The 19,773-nt window shown below is 38.6% G+C and overlaps 1 protein-coding gene across 8 annotated transcripts in view; it reads left to right on the forward strand.

Moving 5' to 3' along the window:
• Positions 1–19,773, forward strand: part of ptprt (protein tyrosine phosphatase receptor type T) — a 312,417-nt gene that overhangs the window by 187,774 nt on the left and 104,870 nt on the right. For 4 of the 8 annotated variants that reach the window (XM_085158891.1, XM_085158893.1, XM_085158894.1 and 1 more), the window contains exons 15-16: positions 9,765–9,801; positions 11,806–11,862. In XM_085158891.1, coding sequence (XP_085015017.1) covers positions 9,765–9,801; positions 11,806–11,862 — 94 coding nt within the window. The remainder of the gene's footprint in view (positions 1–9,764; positions 9,802–11,805; positions 11,863–19,773) is intronic. The other 4 variants (XM_085158897.1, XM_085158899.1, XM_085158900.1 and 1 more) reach the window with 2 other exon arrangements.

The following is a 19,773-nucleotide window of genomic DNA, read 5'->3' on the forward strand; positions in this document are numbered from 1 at the left end:
CAGTCGGACGGCCAACTCCTCCTCCTAGCCCCCCTGCTCCAGCAGGAAGCAGAGAACGAGGGTGAGAGAAGACTCCTAACCTCCCTCCACCCGCTCATTGTAGTGTTGATGTATGTGTGTTCTAAGGTGCATTTAAAACCCAGGAGGGCATGGAGCTACCTGCCAGAGAGCAGCAGGTAAGCGCATAGTCCCTCCTGCTAGCCCTCAATGTCTACGTGTATTTAAAATTGAGAGGTGGGCAACGACGCCGGGGGTGAGGTGTACACCCTGATGGTAATTGGGATTCCGTGTAGCGTGCCCACCCCCAAGATCCTATATGTATGTGTAATGAGAGTGTGAGTAATGTGAATGTCTAAGTTGCGGGATAAAATTGAGGCAGAGGCAGCCAGAAGGGGACAGAGGGGGGGGGGGTTACCTCCTCTGCACCCTGGTGACACACCCCTACTCCAAGGCCCTGCATGTGTGGGTGGTTGTGGTGGAGCGGGAAGAGGGAGGCAGCTGGAGATGGGGAGGGAAGGAAGGGAGGGGCAAGTGACCCCTCCCTGGGGCCAGCTCCCCCGCTGACCCCAGTAGGCACCCCCATACTCCGCGACCCGCCAGGGAAGGGGGGCCCAGGCCCATCCGAACCGGGGACCAGTGCAGCGGCGCCGCCCGGCCCCACAGAGCCCGGGGCAGTCCACCCAACCCCACAACAGAGAAAACTACACCCACCCCATCATCCACTCATCTTCCAGACTACATAAGACAATAGACGCCCAGGCTGAGATCTTCCTCCACCTCTCCTGTATCTCCCCCTCTTGCAGAGAGAGTTCCTGAGAGAGGAAAGCTCCTGCAAGATGTGACAACCCCCCCCCCCACCAGTTGAAGAGCCCCCCAGGTGGCTCGGCGCACCGGCGGCACCCTGCGCCAGTGGCGGGCCCCCATATACCCACCGGCCCACAACCCCGGCAACACACCAACCAGGACCCAGGCCCCCGAGGCCCGGCCAGGGCCCCAGGCCAGAGCCGGAGCGCCCCCAGAACCTCACGCCCGTCCCGGACCCACCCAGGGGCAGCCAGGCTACCAGGTCAGTAACCCCCGTCCGTCAGCACAGACCCTCCCCTAGCCCCGCTGCACGTAGCCACGAGGAAGCCGTCACCTAAGAGCCAACAGAGCCCCTAATTGGCCATGACCGCTACCCCGGGTTGAGCCCCCCAAGGAAGATGCTCCCGGGGAACCGCCTGACGCCCTAAGCCCGACCCTACCCCCACACCAATCACAACAGTGAAGGCGAGACCAAAATATGACCCCCCACCCCCACTAGGTGATGGAGGTGATCAAAGGAGTCCAGAGCAATTGATCTGATGTGGTGGCAGAGGCTGTATCAAGACTAATGTAATCTAATAGATAATTTCTATATTGGTTAGAATTAAGATTGTTTTTATTTTTCCAGTTCATGAGGACTGTTTTCTTGGCTATGCATAGGGCAGTGAAAACCATATGGGCTATATTCTTTTCTGAAGTGACATTATCTAAGCTGCCCAACAAACACACTAAGGGGGAAGTTGGAATGTTACATTTCAGACACTTTGATAAGTCTTCACATATCTCGCGCCAAAACTTCTGAACTGGTGGACAGAACCAAAGAGCGTGGATATAATTGTCCGGTGAATTGGTTTGGCAGTGTGAGCAGTTGTTGGTAGATGCAAAGCCCATCTTGAACATCCGATGACCTGTATAGTGCACTCTATGTAGTATTTTGTATTGAATTAATTGAAGACTGGGATTTCTGATTAGATGAAAGGTTTTTAAGCAAATCTGAGACCAGAAGTTTTGGTCTAAGTTAACTGATAAATCCGCTTCCCATTTTGCAATAGGAAGTGATATTGATTCATCTGTTTTAGAAAGCATTCTGTACATTTTGGATAGTAATTTGGGGGTTTTAAGAGTAAAAAATTGAACCACACTTGGTGGTGTTTGTAGTTCAACTTGACCCAGTTTAAATTTCTTTTTTATTATGGATTTAATTTGTTGATATTCTAAAAATCTTTTCTTGTTGATCCCATATTGTGTAACTAGTCTGTCAAATGAAATAAATTCTGTTCCTTCTAGTATATGTTCTACATATTTGATTCCTTTACCATTCCAATCTGAAAAGTTTATCATATTATTGTTTTGTAATATGTCAGGGTTGTTCCAGATAGGTGTACGTTTGCATGGGATTAATGAAGACTCCGTCAATTTTAGAAACTCCCACCATGCTGTCAGAGAAGAGCTGATGTTGATGCTTTTGAAGCATTCATGTCAAGTCAGTCGTTATTACTACATTACTACATACACTATATAATACATGAGTCGACTTTTGTTGTGATTTGGCATCATACAATTAAAAATGAATTGAATTAAAACATTTTAATTTCAGGCACAAATCGTTGATGTTTTGTGACTGCATTGCTGTGCAACAGTCTCTTTTTAACTAACCCGGGTTACATACAGTATATTTCAGGGATCTGAGGTGAGTAAAATCAAGGAGTCAAAACCTCCAAAGATAATTATTAATGTGGATAATAGTGAAATCCTAAAGTGGCAAGAGTAATCATATTGTTCCACAACATACATTACATATAGGACACAGGACTCCTGAACACGGTGAATGAAAATAGGTTGAACTGAACTGGACTTTTTGAAGGGCACATCACCTTTCTCACACACCCACGCACACAGGGTCATGTGCAGACAGACATCAGACACACACACAAAAATCCAGGTCTTGAGTCAGTTGTGATTTTTTTTTTGGAGCCATGCTTGCTACTCAGATTTTAAACTAGCCAGCAGATTCACTATGGACATTTTCATCCGCTCTGAAATGACTGCAGAGCCACATTGGTGCAGAAAGAAGACAGTCAGTATTTATATAATGTATTCTGTAAATTGCGTTTAGTAATAATATGTGAAAGTGATAGTTTGTCAATCAAGGATTTAAGTTATCTGTAGTCCTCACAAAGTCCTGTGATTTGTTTAATTTCTTTGCTGTCAGTCATTTCGTAGTGTAGGTGTCACTTTTTTTCTGCAGCAGTAGATGTCTCATATTGGAAAGAAACTCCTCATTTACATTTTAGAGGACTTGGCTCATTTGTCGTAGTTTGATCCCATGGATGAAAGTCTGTTTCTCATTCTCTGCCTGCCTTGGATAATCCTACTACTTTTTTCTCCCCCTCTGAGCTCCACCTGTCTATCAAGGAGAATGTCTATCCGCAATCGTTTTCCTTCTTTTTTTTCTACCATGTCTCTTGAGGACATTTAGAAGAAATTGTTCTCTCAATCCACCCACTCTCCATCTCTTCATTGCTCACTGCTGTTTTTTTCTCTTTCATCTAATAAAAAACAATCAAATTCTTTTTTTAATCTTCTACCTCCCTTTCCTAAATTCTCTCCATGTTTCTGTGTCCCATCCGTCAGTTTCTGCTCTGACTTCCTCTATGCTTATGACAAATGTTTTCTCTGATTTAACCCTTCATGCTCATCTGTTGCTCACCCCCTTATCCCCACTGCTTTTCCTCCTTCTCTTCAGCAACCACCTGTTTCCCTGCTTTCTTTTGGGCTTGATTCTCCCAGAGGTAACATCAGTCTGATGCCAGTCTCTCATCTCCTGTCACTGTGCCAGTTAGCTCTGCACACTAAAGCTACTAGGCAATCTCGACATCTCGATGTTGTGCGATGCCACACAAGCACACGCGTCGCCCACCCACCCATACACACACGAGAATAAATGCCTAGGGCATTAAGTAAGAGAAGTAAGAGCAAAAGTGGTTTGGGAGTAGGGAAAGAGAGAGAATTGTGGGAGGGGTAATAGCAATTTAAAAAGAGTAAAAGAGACATTAAACAAGATATAATACTGGAGGCAAAGATGGAAGTCAATAAAGATAAAAACTGATATGAGCGGAACTGTCATGAGTTTGGTTACTGAAAAAAAAATACTTTTGACCCAGTGTGTTCATTAGTATTTAACCAAAACCGCAATCTATACTTAATCAAGTTTTCTTTTTAAAGATGTACACAAGCAGAAATGAGAATGTGAGCACGGTTATTCATTTTGATCACCTCCCTGTGACCCAACATGCAATCCTTAAATGGGGTATTTTATTAATTGAGTATGCATGTTGCCTCTGAGCAAATACCAGCCAACAATATATTAAAGTTTCTAGTTGCAAATGAAAAGTAACTAAAGAGATTAAGGAGAGGTTTAGAAAGGTTGAAAGATCACACCTAGTGTTGTTATTTTTTTAATATAGAAGCAGGACAAAAGTCTGAAAAAAGATTAAATGTGTCTGAAAGATAATATATACAGAGCTACCTGAAGTAATAGGTTTAAAGAAGGGTGACTGAGAAAGGTCTAACCAAGATTTACTTGTTAACTTACATAAAATGATCTGTGGATAAAATGGATAAAAAAACAGGATGGGAAATTTGGAAAAAAAATTGATGGGAGGACAAAAGGAGGTGAAGGATTTTGGAGATTCTGGAGTCAGGGAAGGTGGAAGTATTTGAAGAAAATGGTAAAGGAGGAGGAAGTAGAATGCAAGGAGAAATGGGGTGGGAAATGGCGCAAAACAAAAGGAAAGTGTGACAAACATGGAAAAACATGCCCTTCCGCAGTGTGAGAAATGCAGCCAGACACCTTTCTTGACAAGTAAAAAGCCTCAGGGGTTGGCCAAGATGCTCTGACAATCAACGTCACACACGCACACACACCAAGCAAGCCTCAGAGTGCAGTTTTTGGAGAGTGTAGGAGAGAGACAGAGGAAGATTTTACCAACTGACAGTCAGTGTCAATCAAGATGCACTCAGATGACTCAAAAATCCCTAAATGCATTTTTTCTGTGTGCTGGTGTATGACTAAGGCTCACACACTTTCGTACGTTTGGCTTGAGGGTAAGTGTGTAGAAATTTTTGCACGTACATTTGTCTAGGTTTGCATTTGTGATAGACTTATTAAGATTCTATTCATTAAACAGCCACTTTTCAAATTAAACAATGGAAGTATATACTGTGCATGAGCAGTTCATGCCCATGTGTTTGCCTGCTCGTCTGAGTATCAAGAGTTTTTTTTTTTTTTTTAAGTTGTTACCCTGGCTACATGGGGTTGCCTGGGAACTCCAACAGCTAATCACAGTATCCAGAAGTCACACAAAAAACATACATGATTGAAAATCCAACCAGTCGGTTAGAACACTGAGCCAACCAACTGTGATTGAATGGGGGGAAAAAAGAGAGGAAAAGACTGGCAAAGATGGAACGATAGATGGATGGAGAGAGAGCTCACCCACACAGCAGCTGCATCTCTCTTACACTTTTAGTATTCCTGTCAGGCTCTACAACGTTAACTACTACACACACAGAAATGAATGCTGTGTCTCCATTGTAAACACCTCAACCCCCTTCTGGTCTCCAAATGCTCTGTATAGAGTCAGGGCAATAAATCCTTATATTTATTAGCTTCGCTTCTTATAACCCCCTGAGGCTTAGTCCATTAGCATGAGCCAAGTGGAGGCCGTGTTTCTGTTCACAGTGACTGTGAATCCAGAACAACCACGCCTCTAAATGGACCATAAATGTGTACCATAGGGTCAGTTTATAAAGAAACACAATTCATTGGTCCTCATGAAACTGATCGTATTCCAACTGTGTCCATTCATATGATACATTTCACTCTTAGAGGAATAGGCAAATGAAAGAAAGTATTTTGAAACATTTGTTACTTTTTAGGCCTAATGAGACAGTTAAAAAAACGATGTTTGAAACCCCCAGGATGTCACCCATTGACTTTTGAAGCCTTAGAAGTAGCGTTTTTGGATGGTTATTTCTTATACTTCGTCTTATGCTTTTACTCAGGAGCTTAGCTCTCTGTCCCTTGTCTGCGGACCTAAGGTGCAAACTCTTGGGAACCAGTCTGGACTGTGTGTACCTCAGGTTAAAGCAGAAGTGGTTCCTATAGCCTATTAGTTCCCTTATATATACATCCTTCTAAAGTGCAAGGCAATAGGTATGTGTAGGTTCTCACATATGTCCTTGTAAGTTGCAAACCTAAACATAATAACTCATATGCCAAGCAAATAAAGGGGTCACACAATACTAGAATCTTGGTAGTCAGTAGCAGTACTACTAATATATTTTTGTGGTGTAATTACAGTATCATAGAAATGAGCAGCATTGAGTTCATGTTTTGAGGAGCCATGCTAATGTGTTACAAGTACAAAGTTATGTTACTTTTGTGAATATTTTATGTTGAGCATTGCTGCGATGCAGCTGTAAATTCAGTATTCATTATATTCTATATAAATGAAATGATGTTTTGACAAGTTTAGTGTCCCGTATCATGAATCAAAATATCTTCAAAAACAAGTCTCATTTTGTTTTCCCCCACTGAGGAATTTGTTCAGTCTCTAGTAGATACAGCATCCATTTTTTTAGAAATAGCAAGTGGCATGATTTTTGTCATTAGCACACACGTATTGCCTGGTAAAATCCCTTTTTTAGTCTTACGAATCAGTTTTTCTTGCTCTCTATTTTACATATTAACTGAAGAGTACATTAATTGCTCTTGAAAGCCATGTGTGTACATATGACTCTTATCATACATTCACTCTCAGTTTTCTACAGGTTCCTTCAATCAAATTATGCACAGAGACAAATGAGGGAAACGGATAAATAAGACAATAAAGCAGTTGAACAGCCAGGGATTGAGAGAGTCATTATTCAGACAGACAGATGGACAGATGGAAAGCAGACAGAGATTTAGTAGAAGCAGGTGTGTTTGAAGATGCTCATAGGATCTATCATTTGCTTGCATGTATCCTTTCATAAATCTTTGTTAACATGACAATAAAATGAACAATATAAGTTAATGGTGTTAAATCCTCAAATACCAAACTGTAGTTTGAATAGAGCTGGACCTACTTTTGGCCCCTAATTAAATCTAAAAAGCCAATTTAGTGGAATATATAAATGATGTTTTTGAGTAGGGGTCAGATGAGGTGCAGGCTGCTACCATTTGTTCTCTTATGTTTAACTTTGTTAGTTATGTTTTGAAGTGTTTGTGAATTAAAACTTGTCACATTCAGTGCAGTGGGCTTTTTGTTTGCTTTTGAACTCCACTGCTAAGAGCAACCTTGAAGAAAGAGTTTTTCTTCGGTATTTAAGCACAGAAATTAGCTTAACTTTAGGCCTTGTAAAGCATCTCTTCTTCTTAAATTATTTTATTTCTTCCTACAGGAAGACCGTTTACAGTAATCTAAGTAAGACCCAAAATGGCACAATTAAAATGAAAATGAGTGTACAGAAGCCTGTACATTAGGACTGATTTTAATGCTGAGGTAACACCTTTCCGTGTTGGTAGCTTCTGTAGTCTTTGTATTTGATGAAGACAAATGGGCCAATACATGAAAGAGGCCAAGTGGGTGAGATAGGTGCACGCACTGATGACAGCACATCATAAAAGAAAGAAAAGAGGAAAAGGCACGGGCAGCAAAGGAATGAAAAGTGCTGGTTTAAAAGACAGAGGCTGAGAGAAATCTTCTACCCTATTTGCTGTAAATATCAAGACGTATTATATTGTACTATGTATGTATTTTTTATAGGGTCACATTTAGACTCATTGGAGAATCATATAAGAGTATTCCTTCAGTACATTCTGTTGTCATCTGGCTCAAGAGCCATGACAAATAAAAAAAAAAAAAATGCAATCCAAACATAATTTGGACAAAAGTTTACCAAAGGCAATTAATTAATTAATTAATGCAGTGTTTTGTAGTGTAAAACCTAACAAACCAAAATGCCCAAGCCAAACAAACAAATATCATGATGTTCTGTTTCTTTCTTCACACACATTACTATAGTTAGTTGGATTATTCCCCATAATAAAAGTGTCCCATTTAAACTACTGCGTACAACTGAAAGTCTGCTGATTATCACACGTTTCTCGTTAGTGCCCTAGCTCCTTATCTATCCTACCTTTCTTTGTGTCATGTATGACTGACTCCCTTTACTTCCACCATCCTATTTTTTTGCCAGTTTATTTCCCCGCTCTGTTTTTCCATGACTTGGATGGTTTGATTTGAATATCTACCTTGTTTGTCTTCCTTTTTATTGCTATTAATTCTTGTGTGTGCTGGTACCCAATGTTGTACTTTTGCCCTGTTCATTTAAGCATAAATTAACTGATAGAATTTCACAGATTATATCCAAGTCCTTACTGGCTGTCCCTGTATCAAACACTGAATATAAGCATCTTACTATCACCTCAAACCCTCTGCCCACTCCAGTGCAAGCACTACTGCACACAGTTCTGCTGCATATAGACTTAAATAATTGATGTTCTTCTACTTATGCCCATCTTATGGGAATGATGACTGCCCCTGATGACTCTGTGAGTCGGTTGACCCATTTGTGAGATCAAAATATTAATCTGCAGCTTTATTCCAGTTCTTAATATTCAACAACAATAGGCTTCTGTAACCCGAGGACTGATGTAAGAAAGCCAATCCTGAGACAGACAACTCTTAAATGCTCAAGCAAGACTAGCCAGGTGCTCCCAGTTACACTAATTAACTCCACCTACTAGGAACCTAGAAGACAACACAGAGGGGCAAAGGGGCAAAAACAGTAGGCCCTGGCCAAAGCTTAGGGCCATTACAATGCTTAGAAAAATGAGTGTTTAATAACTATGAAGGTACTTTTGTACTTTTTTCACTTATTTATATATGATGTGTGGAAAATCATTCGAATCAACGGCAACAATTGTACAGCATATTGATCCTGGTATATGATTGATGTGTCAATCATGTGTGTTTGGACAAAATGAGAAGCCAGTGGCATGGTTTTGTGATCTCACTGATTACGTGGGGTATGCAATACATGCACTGTCAGGCAAGTGTTTACTGTATGCAGTCAACCCATATATTAAAGAGGGTACCTTGTTTTAGCCTGTTAACTATGATTTAAATACATTTTTTAAAACTGTTGTGGACAAATTTCCAAAGCATGATTCCTGATTGATTTTCTGGTTCCTGTTTCAGATTTAACACTTTTTTTTGATGTTTTCTAAAAGTTTTCTAAAACATGGTGCCGAGCTTGCAATTCAAGATATACTGCAGCCTCTGGACATCAGCTGATCTCAATGCCTGCCAATGTCATCGGGTGGCTGATACATGCGGCATTTATGTTGTTTTAGCTTGACCACAGTTGCTGTGTATCTGGAGGCCAGTTTACAGCCCAACTATAGCTCAGCTTTTCTTTTTCAAGCTTTTTCTGACTTAATGTCTCTGTCTCTGCAATCATTGTTGTCTGCTCTGTTTTTTGGGGTGGGTGTAGCTCAGGAGGTAGAGTAGGTTGTCCACTAATTGGAAGGTGGGTGGTTTGATCCTTGGCTCCTCGGAAAAAGTGCTTGTAAAAATGGGCGAATGAGGCATTTTGTATAAAGCACTTTGAGTGCTCAGGTGTATAGTATAAAAGTGCTAAATAAGAACCAGTCCATTGATCATTCTGTACAGAATAGAGCTAGTGCCAATGATTTTTCAATACTGCAACAAACGAAACTTGACTTGTGCCTTGGAGAATACTCAGAAAAAAGTCAGATTTCAAAGGGTCAGAGTAGACCAAAAGCAGGCACCATTTTCCTATGTGTTCAAAAATGCCTTACCCTCATGATTCAAAACTGAAATATCTGAAAAATTAACTGTATATTTTACCACAAGTTAATTAGTTAACCTGTCTGTCTCTCTCCACAGGAAACCAAAATCAACTGTGTCCGCTTGGCTAACAAAGGTATGAGCACCCTTCCATTGATAGTCAACATGCACAATAATTATGATAAGATATTTGCAATTTTAATTTGAAATTTGTTAGTAGTTCATTATAAAGAAAAAAATGGTGTGAATACACGATCCCCTAGAATTGTGTTGTGCTACAAGTGTATCAGCCAAGATGAGAAGATTGCACACTATTCTGGAAAAGGTGAACTCACAACCATCAGCCCGGGCAAGCCTATACCACAGCCACGTTATCTTGCATGATTTTGTCGCATAGCATTCTCTCTCCATCTCTTCTATCCTTATAGCCCTTTTCACGCTCACCTTTTCTGTGACTTTCCTCCATCATGCTATTCTTTTTGCATCTCACACCACATCCATGTTGGTCATCAATGTTCAATGTTCAAATTTTATTCGCGGTATAAAGGGTATAAAGTGGAACATTGGGCCCATTATAATACCAATTGACCACCTTCATTAAACCCAGTGAATGAAGGCTAAAGTGTTACCTCCAAAACCCATTTCATCTTCTTCTGTTTTGCTTTCCCCATGTCTCCCATTTTTATTTGCTGCTCATCTCTGGCAAATACACCCATTTATGTGCCAGGCAATATGCTTTAAAAGCTTTTCAGCTTGCTATTGATTTTTTTCTCTCACCTCGTCTCCTTTATCTGTTTTAGTTTTTCATCTGCATCAAGCATTGATTTGATTTTTCCACATCTCCTTTGTCTGTTTCTGTATCTCTAACTCTCTTATTCTTTTTTTGTCTACATAAAACATTTATTGCTCATTTATAAACATTCTTATCTTTTTTACCATTCTTTTTTTTATCCATTTCCATTTTTTTCTTTTCTTTTTTGAGTGAGATGTACTCTGGTAGGATGTCTACAGTGTCTAAACACTGCTCTCTGTCTGTCTGCATGTATGTGTGCTTGGAAAAAGACATGCTTTTAACTTTGTGGCCGTCTTTCATATATTTAAAAATAATACAAATCTATTTTGAATATGTGAAATTATATGTAATCCAAAAAATAAAAGATTTTTATATATGAAGTATCACTAATATTATGTTATTTGGTGTTCTGAGGCAATGCAGATGGCTGATTTTGCAACTAATTATGATTATGTTTTCCGCATTACCTAATATCCAATATATGTGCACTTATCATGCACTATTGCATATTTACAATAAGTACGTGACATCATTTGCTTTCTTTCTGTTGTTTCTGAACTGCAAAAAATAAAATTGTAAGGCCTTAATCTACCACATTGTGAGCTATTAAACATTTAAAGGTAACAATGCAATAATAGCTCAAGTGACTTTTGAGAACAAAAGGAAAGACAACTAGAGCCACATACCTGCCTCAGTTTTACTCTTCCAAAACAAATATTCTACCATTAAACTTTTAGTAGTTTTACAGTATTTGTATTATAATGCTGTATAAAGGAAAGTATTAACTAGAGTCAGATGCCAAAATTGGTCTCTCCACCAACTTTCCTATGCCACAAAGTTCATAATTAATTTTCTTTTAACCATCACTTTGTTTCTTCCGTCTTACATTTCCCACTCCCCTGTTTTTATTAACCCTTCAAACCAGGCTAACAGACATAACAAGCTCCAGTGATAACCGCCAACACCATATCTGCATTCACTGACAACTACTTTGTAATAAACATCCTCACCAGCATCACCTCTTTCTGGCCTTTTCCTGGTAATGGGCCAGTCAAGATGCTCATTGAGGGTTATTTCCTAGAAATAGGACCAGTCATATCCCAGCTGAGTGGTATTGATCTCATGGTTCTAGTGCTATCTCTCACCACTGCAGTTTCTCTCCTCCAAGACAGATTGTGCAATTGAAAACCAGGGAGATCTAAAACTTGATGAATTGAAGAAAGACAACTATACATCTTTTTTTCTTAGACTTTTTCTTCTTTCTTTTCCTTTTTTGTTGTTGTTTGTTTTCTCTCTTCCCTTTCTTTCTCATGCTTTCCGGCGGGGACGTGCGACCCTTGGCCTTAGTGGTAATAGGTAGGGGACAAATAACAACGCCGTACATTCTAGTCATCCCAAGCGAAGGTGATTATTGCTTTATAGGCAGAATATTTTCTTCCCAATGTTATGTCACAGTAAAACCATAAACACGACGCAAACACTGTTTCATTTTGGTTGTCCCCTGCCCTACACCCTCCCTTTTTTCTTCCCTTTGTTAATTTTTTGGCGTTATCTTTCCTTCTCATCACCATCTTAATACATTTGTTTGCATGTCTGCTCTGCTTCAAGCGTTGCTGGCTGTGCTTGAACCTCCTCTTTGTCTTGCATGCACACATACACACACATTTTTCACACACACTTAAGTGAAACCATGCTGCTTTTGTGCATGGTCAGTAGCGCAGCTGTTGCACCATTAAGCTGATTGTAGACTTTGTTTTGTTTTTTTTAATCGTTTATTCTTTAATAAAGTATAGTTTAATATTAAAAAGAAAATTGACTAGACTATAAATAAATACAAGTTTTTTTCCCCTGTTCCCCCAACTTTATTAACAATGCATATACTATTCTGAAAGTATAGTTTCCATTTTTGCAAGTATGATTATCTGATTGAAAAAAGGGATGGTAACAATTTTCATTTGATAATCTTTGACAGTTTTCTCATCCACAATATTCACCTCTTTGCTTATTCTAAAGCCTTCGTATATAGGTCCATGACATGTGTTGTATAATATCAAACCAGTGAAGATGTTTAATTCAGTTGTACTACATGCTCAAACACCTAGCAGAGTACTAACAATGTTGAATAATAACAACTAAGTGGTCAAAACATCAATTAATATGCAAAAGCCACCAAACAGAGCATGGTGTGGTTTCAGCAGAACCATTATGTTAATTTATGTCTCATATGATTTGTATCCTTGTATTTGGAAAGAAAAGAAATTCATTTCTGAATTTGTCAACCATGTCAAGTTTTGGAGCTTTGCCACCAAGGCTGAATAAATTTGTGTAATTCTTTAGTGAGAGATCCAGCCTTTGAATGTGACACAATTACTGTATATTAACTTCTGAAAAAGAAGATATCTCCTATTAGTTAGTTATTATTAGACACTGGAAGAATAATAGTTCAGTAATGTGTTTTGTCAGCTGTTTACTGCTATTAGTGTATTTAGTGCAGTGAACAACCTTAAATTGACAGAGGAATATTTAAGTAAATTTTCAATGACAAACACAAAATAATAATAATAATACCAGCACAGTTCTTTGAAATCCAATCATCCATCTGTAATAAATACACAGCAGCTAAATATTGTTTATTAAATTGTGTCAAAACCATAGCAATTCTAATCCTCTTAGTATTTGTTTTTCCAATTCAGAGATGTGACAGAAGAATATGAATGTCATTGAGTGATACAACAGTCAAAATGTTGACTTTAACAATGTGGACACAACAGGGAAGAAGTCAGCAAAAAGCATTATTATAAACTGCTGTCACAGTTGTTTGTCAAGACTATGAGTTTATTGCACAAGAATACCATAACACTTATTGTCCTGGGGGAAATTCAGTTTGCAAGCTCTCGCAGAAGGTATTATGCATATCATGCACAAGTCTGAAACTATAAACAAATAAAATTCTCAGTTGAATAAAAACAGATTATATTTATATGATTGCAGAAGATCTCTGGGTACATTAAAAACCACATCGTTTTAAAACTGAACTTACTTTTGCAATGTAGCAATTCATGTATTATATTTAATATCATATTCAGAGGACCATTTAGGCAGACATCCTAAATTGAAAAAGTGATGCATAAAATGTAGCTTTTTCTCTTTCTTTGTACTCCACTTAGTAGAAGTCACACTTTATTAATCTATCCTGCTTGAGAAATGCTAAATGACTCGACTTATTTATCTAAAGCTGAGTCTATATGGAACGTAAAATTTGTCCACTTATTATAGTCCTTATACTCACAAACCTTTTTTTAAGTAGTAATAATATAACATACTTGCAATTATTTACTTGCGTCTTCCAGAAAGAATACTCTGCAGTCTCTCTTCATGTGTACAAATAAACTCTCACTTAAAGCTGTATTTGTTCAGTTGCTGTGGCAAATACATAAGAGACCACTGTGATAAACTGGCAATATGGCTGAGAACAAATCAGTTAAATAAATAAAATAAATAATTCACTGACAGTGACTTCATATGCAGCCCACCACGTGAAGCAGATAAATACCATTGCTACTCTGTGCATCCATGTCTCTTAGCCATGGTTGTGGATTGCATCATTCAAGTCACATATTAGTAATGCAGAACTAAAAGACAGCCTGCAATTTGAAAAAAAGCTTTTGTAGCTCTTAGCCAAAACACTGTTGTTTTTGTTTTTTGTTTTTTTGTTTTTTTTTTGTAAAATAGAAATTTCCTAATCATACGTTTTTGCTTACCGAGGGCAAAATAAACCAGAATGTATACATTGATAGGTGGGACTTTTACACTGGCAGGGTTTGAATGCCCAGCATGTTCTCAGCTACCATGGCTCATAGGAGCATCAAACCCACACCTTGTCATTCACACATTGGTATTATATGTCAGATTTAATTCCCATTCCCATTAGTCCTGAGGTCGATTATAATTGGTGGTGTTCAGAGTCATGTTGTAACTCACACAGACACTGTGCAATACTGACGCAACATGTGGCTTGCTATCTGAGTATGTGTGTGCATGTGTTTGTGTGATATGGGTGTGCATGAGAACACTGTAAAAGTAACATTTTGAGGGAGTCGTGTCTGAATTATACTTGTCGTTGAACCCAACTACCTCAGACAAACAAACATACTTTACTTTGTAACTGCTGCTGTTTTTCCATCATTGCCAAGTGCTTACTTGTTGCTGCTTCGTCAGTCAGTTTTCTGTCTGAATTTGCAACACATTGAGTCAGAATGTTTAAAAAAAAAAACTCTCATAAGGAGCATTTTAGGTAAGTATCTAGGGATGATGTGACATTTATGGCACAATACCATAAGGAATGGATGAAGTTCTTTTCAGGCTGCACAGTGAGCGTGCAGGCTTCAACTGCATTTAGACCTGACAGAAACAAAAAATGGGGTGGGTGGATAGTGGACTTTTTTTTTTTGTCTAGAAAAAAAAGGCCAGGAGGAACATGAAACACAGAGAAAGAGACATGACAAAAGTCAGAGACTGACTCTAAAGATTTTTTTCCCTCTTCTTACTGTAGCATTGTGCATGCAGACAGGCGTACTTGCTTACCTCTTCACCAGAAAGACATTGTTGTGAATTGTTGTATTATGCTAAATCCGCCCTTCTGTCTCTGGCTTGAATTTTCCACCTGCTCCAGTGAGTTTTCACCTGCCCCTGCATAAATCTTAGAAGGCACTTTGGAAAGATGTCATCAGAATCTGGGAGGGAGACAGTAAAAGGAGAGAGGGGAACAGAGTGGAAAGGAAGGGAGAACAAAATACGCAATGCTGAGAACTGCAAGATCTTCCATAGAGCTGCAGACCAAGGGCAACTGATGGTCCTTTTATAGTTCTTCCATTTCCGAACAGTTACACCAAGACCAAGCTTCTTGCTGATGGCCTTGTTGGCCATTCTAGCCTTGTGCCAGGTCTCTTTTGGAAATGAGATTTTTACTCTCAGTGAGATTTTTTCCTGGATAAATAAAAGATTAATAATCGTGTATGTCTACAATCTTGCCCCTGATGTCCTTAAACAGGTCTTTGTTTGGTGAGCTTGGAATGGAAGAAAAATATTGGTGTGATTTATACAAATAAAGAGTTGAGATCAGGAGTAAGAGTGACAGATTGACTGATTTGCTATCTGTGTGGCACATAGGCTGTTTTTTTTTTTTGACAGAATTCTGACTGGGTCATAGGGGATGAAATAGTTATTTCACTCTGTGACATGTAGATCAATTAAAAAAAATCTAATATGTTTTTTCTCAATTTTTGCTTTATCGCTTTGCAAGTCACTGAGAATGAGCTAGTGTTACGTGATTTATCACTTTTTTTTTTTTTTTAATTCTAGTTTAATTTGCTTTCTTTTAACAAGCTTGAAGGATCAGGTTCTTGAAAGCCTTTTTTTTTTCTTTGTACCTGTAAGATTTTAGTAACTGCATCTGACATGAAAATCACTTCAGCCTTTACCTTGGCACACATACATTTCTTCAAGTAACTAATTTAATGATCATAAGAGCTGCGCTTTAGGATTGTTATCCCCCAAAAATATACACTGGGAATCTATGAATTGGCATAGAGCTATCGGCACTGGGTTCGGGAGTTAATACATGTTAGATCCAGTAGCAGATCTAATGTCTTCTATTACTAGAAGATGTATTATCTTCTATTCTGCCAAATCAAACATGTGGTGATACTTCAGCTGGCCACCACAGCAAGTAGCACCACATGTTTGATTTGGCAGTTTTACGCTTGTCTACAGCTGGAATCAAACTTGCAACCTTTCACTTGTCAATCAATGTGTAAACTGTTACAATATAGAACCACAATAAATCGTACATAGAGCACATGACCTGTCTCATAAAGATGTCATAAATCATAAGTCCAGAAATACACACATGCAGACAATCACTCAGAATGTGATTTAAGTATTTAGTAAACAGTATCCTGCTTTATTTAACATCAGTGGAAACTGGCGTATGTGTGTGTGTCTGTAAGACAGAGCTGACGGCCAATCACTACCATTGTTAATGTTCACAGAGACAGCTATCTTAACCGAGGTACCATTGGGCCACAGATACATTCAGTATATACATACACAAAACTGGACAGAGACACATTTCCAAAGTAATGCAGGTAGATCCATTCACGCAGAGGTAACTTGTTACATATGCAGATATAGTTACATATACACGAACATGGACCTAAATGTTCAGAAACACAGCAAAAGGCAGATTTAAAAGTATACATGCAAACACTGACATGGAGCGCTGTGGTAGCATAGTTCAGATTAGTAATCCTGTTAAACATACTCAGCCATGGTAACACTAATCCACAGAGGATAAGCCCTGCAGCTGCTGACAAAACAGTACCGGAAAACTAAACCTTCAGGTCATTTAAGATATTTTTGCATGTATACATGCACCAGTAAAGCCTACATACTGTAACACCCTGCATCACCTATTTTTTTTTTAATCAAACAAAAATATTGCAGCAAATTCCCATTATACTCTGTTCAACTTTCCATTTACGTGTGTGTGACAACCGATATCCTATAACGTGAACAAGTAAGTCAAACTCAGTGCACATGCACAGTGATCCATGACACTCAAACACACAAAGAAAAGTACATTTGTGAAGACACGCAAAATACACCCACCTTCAAACAGTGATCTGCACCTGACACACATACACACATCCACACTGAAAAGAACCATTTAATATGCCATTCAGGGGTGCAGGAGTGCGTTGGAAGCTAGGAGAATCAATCTTCTCTCCATTTGGATGAGATTATGTTTTTAATATCTCAGGTTTTACTCGTAATTCCTCCCTGATAATTTTATCATGTTCTCCAAGTAGGGGAAATAAAAAGGGGGGGAAGGGGAACACCCTCAAAAAACATCATACCCAGTTGCACGTGTGCACACTTACACATCCTATGTGCATTCAGGAACACAGGATATTCAAGGGATTAATGCCTTTTGGAAGTAATCAGTATCATCACCAACCCAGTATTGTCACAATTACAGTGGCAAACATTGAAGCGGTCCCCTTTAATGTTTTCTGTCTTTACTCCATTCTGCGTTAATACAGAAGTCAACTTTTATAAATTAAAATATTCCATGACATCTTTTTATTTTTTATATTTTATCCCGAGCCAATTATTTATTTTCGCTCAAGTTCATATTTAAAGTTTTTGTGAAGTAATTCTCACCCTGTAGATATTTTTAGGAATTTCTGACGGTATTTGACAGTACAGGTGCGTATATTTAGTTCTGCACTATATACAGTATATATTTTAGCATGGCTTCTGTTGAGGAAAACATTGAACCATATTTTTCCAGTACTTCAATAACTGTGCACCAAAATGTTCAGTTCATTCTTCTTTTCTAATTGAATGTTCTTCCAATTAAAAGGTTCGTTGTTTCCAATAGCTTTTAAGATATATCACTTTTGCAGCAATTTACCCTATATACACGATCTAAAGTATTTATGCTTTGTGTTAGTGTTACCACAGTAACCCCTTTCCAAACCTTACAGTATAGTCCTGCCAACCTATTATTGTGAAAACTAGGTGGTGTGAATTCAGGCACCTAGACAGCCATCCAGGTACTGGTAGAACAGTTGGATCTTTCTTTCTGATATTCCATGTCTTTCTGTTGAGTTAACATTACATAATAATAACAAAAAATTACTGTGGCCATTACCATGTAGGCTCAATTCAGTCCATTCTCTATGAGACCACAGATGAGTGATTTAATGTTGTAAATATTCAGGTTGCAGACATACGTACAGTATATGTGAGAATTTCCGGATTTCTTTCGTTCTTTCTTTCTTTCCTTTTTGAGGTAGTGCACATTTTAGGATGCTCATTAATAGAAAGTTACAGTTTGTGAAAAGATGAGGACATTCACACACTATGACATGATGCAAAGCTCTTCACTGTTCCAACTCTTTTTTAGCAACCTGGTATCTGCCAAGAAAATAATACCTACACCACCTGCCAGTACCTGTGGCAAGAAAGCAAGATGGATGCATCTATTTTATGTACTTACAGGCCACCTGTTACCTTAAACTGACAATACAAAAATAAATGAGACCATAGTCTGCTCCATATTGTATTTGCACCAGCTGGAAATTAGTCTTATTTTGCTTTTCCTATTTGCTTCATCTCAACTTTTACCCTCATGTAATGGACAAAGTCACATTAGATCACTTCTTCTATGCCCTGGTCAGAACTCTGTTTAAGTGTGCCTGATTGGCTCCCAAACTGGCCAATCACAATGTTAAATGGAGCTGAACTCATCACCAGATGGGGTCCTCTCCTGTTACATCATGAACTGTTGAACCCAATCATCACATGGGCTGGTGAAGTGTGAACAAATGGGGTCACACTGAAATGTCTCAGGTGATACATATTGTGGATCACTCGGGGGGGGAAATTGAGGTTTAATACACCTGTGGGGTGATTACCAGGGCACAGACTACAGGGAAATGTGTGAACTCGTCTCTTGCATGATCGCTCAAGACTTTCATGTAACTATAACGTGCTTGACAGACAGAAAAGTTGAACCTTGAACTCTTAAGCCTTTGCTGTTTACAGGGCTATAAGCTATTCGATAGTGTACCATGAACACTATTTTCCGATGTTGTTCATTCGATATAAAAGAGTAGTAAGTAAGATTTCACAGTTCATTCGTTAAGAGTACAATGAATGTGCTGAAATCCACAACATTATGTTTTTAATGTCTTCATTATTATTGCCATATGCAACATAGTAAATATAACAAACACTTCCAAAATATTGAACAATCTCAACAAAGATTTAAAAACGTTAAAAAATTACTACATTGTATTATTACTAAAAGCAATTTCAAGTAAAACGTCCTTGCAAAGTCCCTTAGTTCTTAAAAGCACCTTTCCAATATCTGGAAAGGCACCTTTGCTTTTTAGAACCACTATCCTCTCAACAGTGATTGCTTGGGGTGGCACAAGTGTAAAAATGATCACAGGTCCACGCCTTTTAAAATTTTTATACTAGCCATTTTTTATACTTTGCATTTTGTGCCTTTATGATTTTTCTGTTTCTCTAGGAAGAAAAAAAGTCAAAATCTAGTATATAAGATTAAAAATGTTAAGAGGAAGCAAAAACAAAAAGAAAGGAACATAAAAAAAATTGTTTCTTTTTAGGGGGACACTATTGTCTCTGGAAGGGCATATTATTCTCTGCCCAAGATGCTTTAATTTCCTAAATAACTGTTGTTTATGTCAGCAGTATTAGCTTGTTGCGTAAACCACCCCGTCA

Source organism: Neolamprologus multifasciatus, chromosome 5, assembly GCF_963576455.1.
Source record: "Neolamprologus multifasciatus chromosome 5, fNeoMul1.2, whole genome shotgun sequence".
NCBI classification, from domain to species: Eukaryota; Metazoa; Chordata; class Actinopteri; order Cichliformes; family Cichlidae; genus Neolamprologus; species Neolamprologus multifasciatus.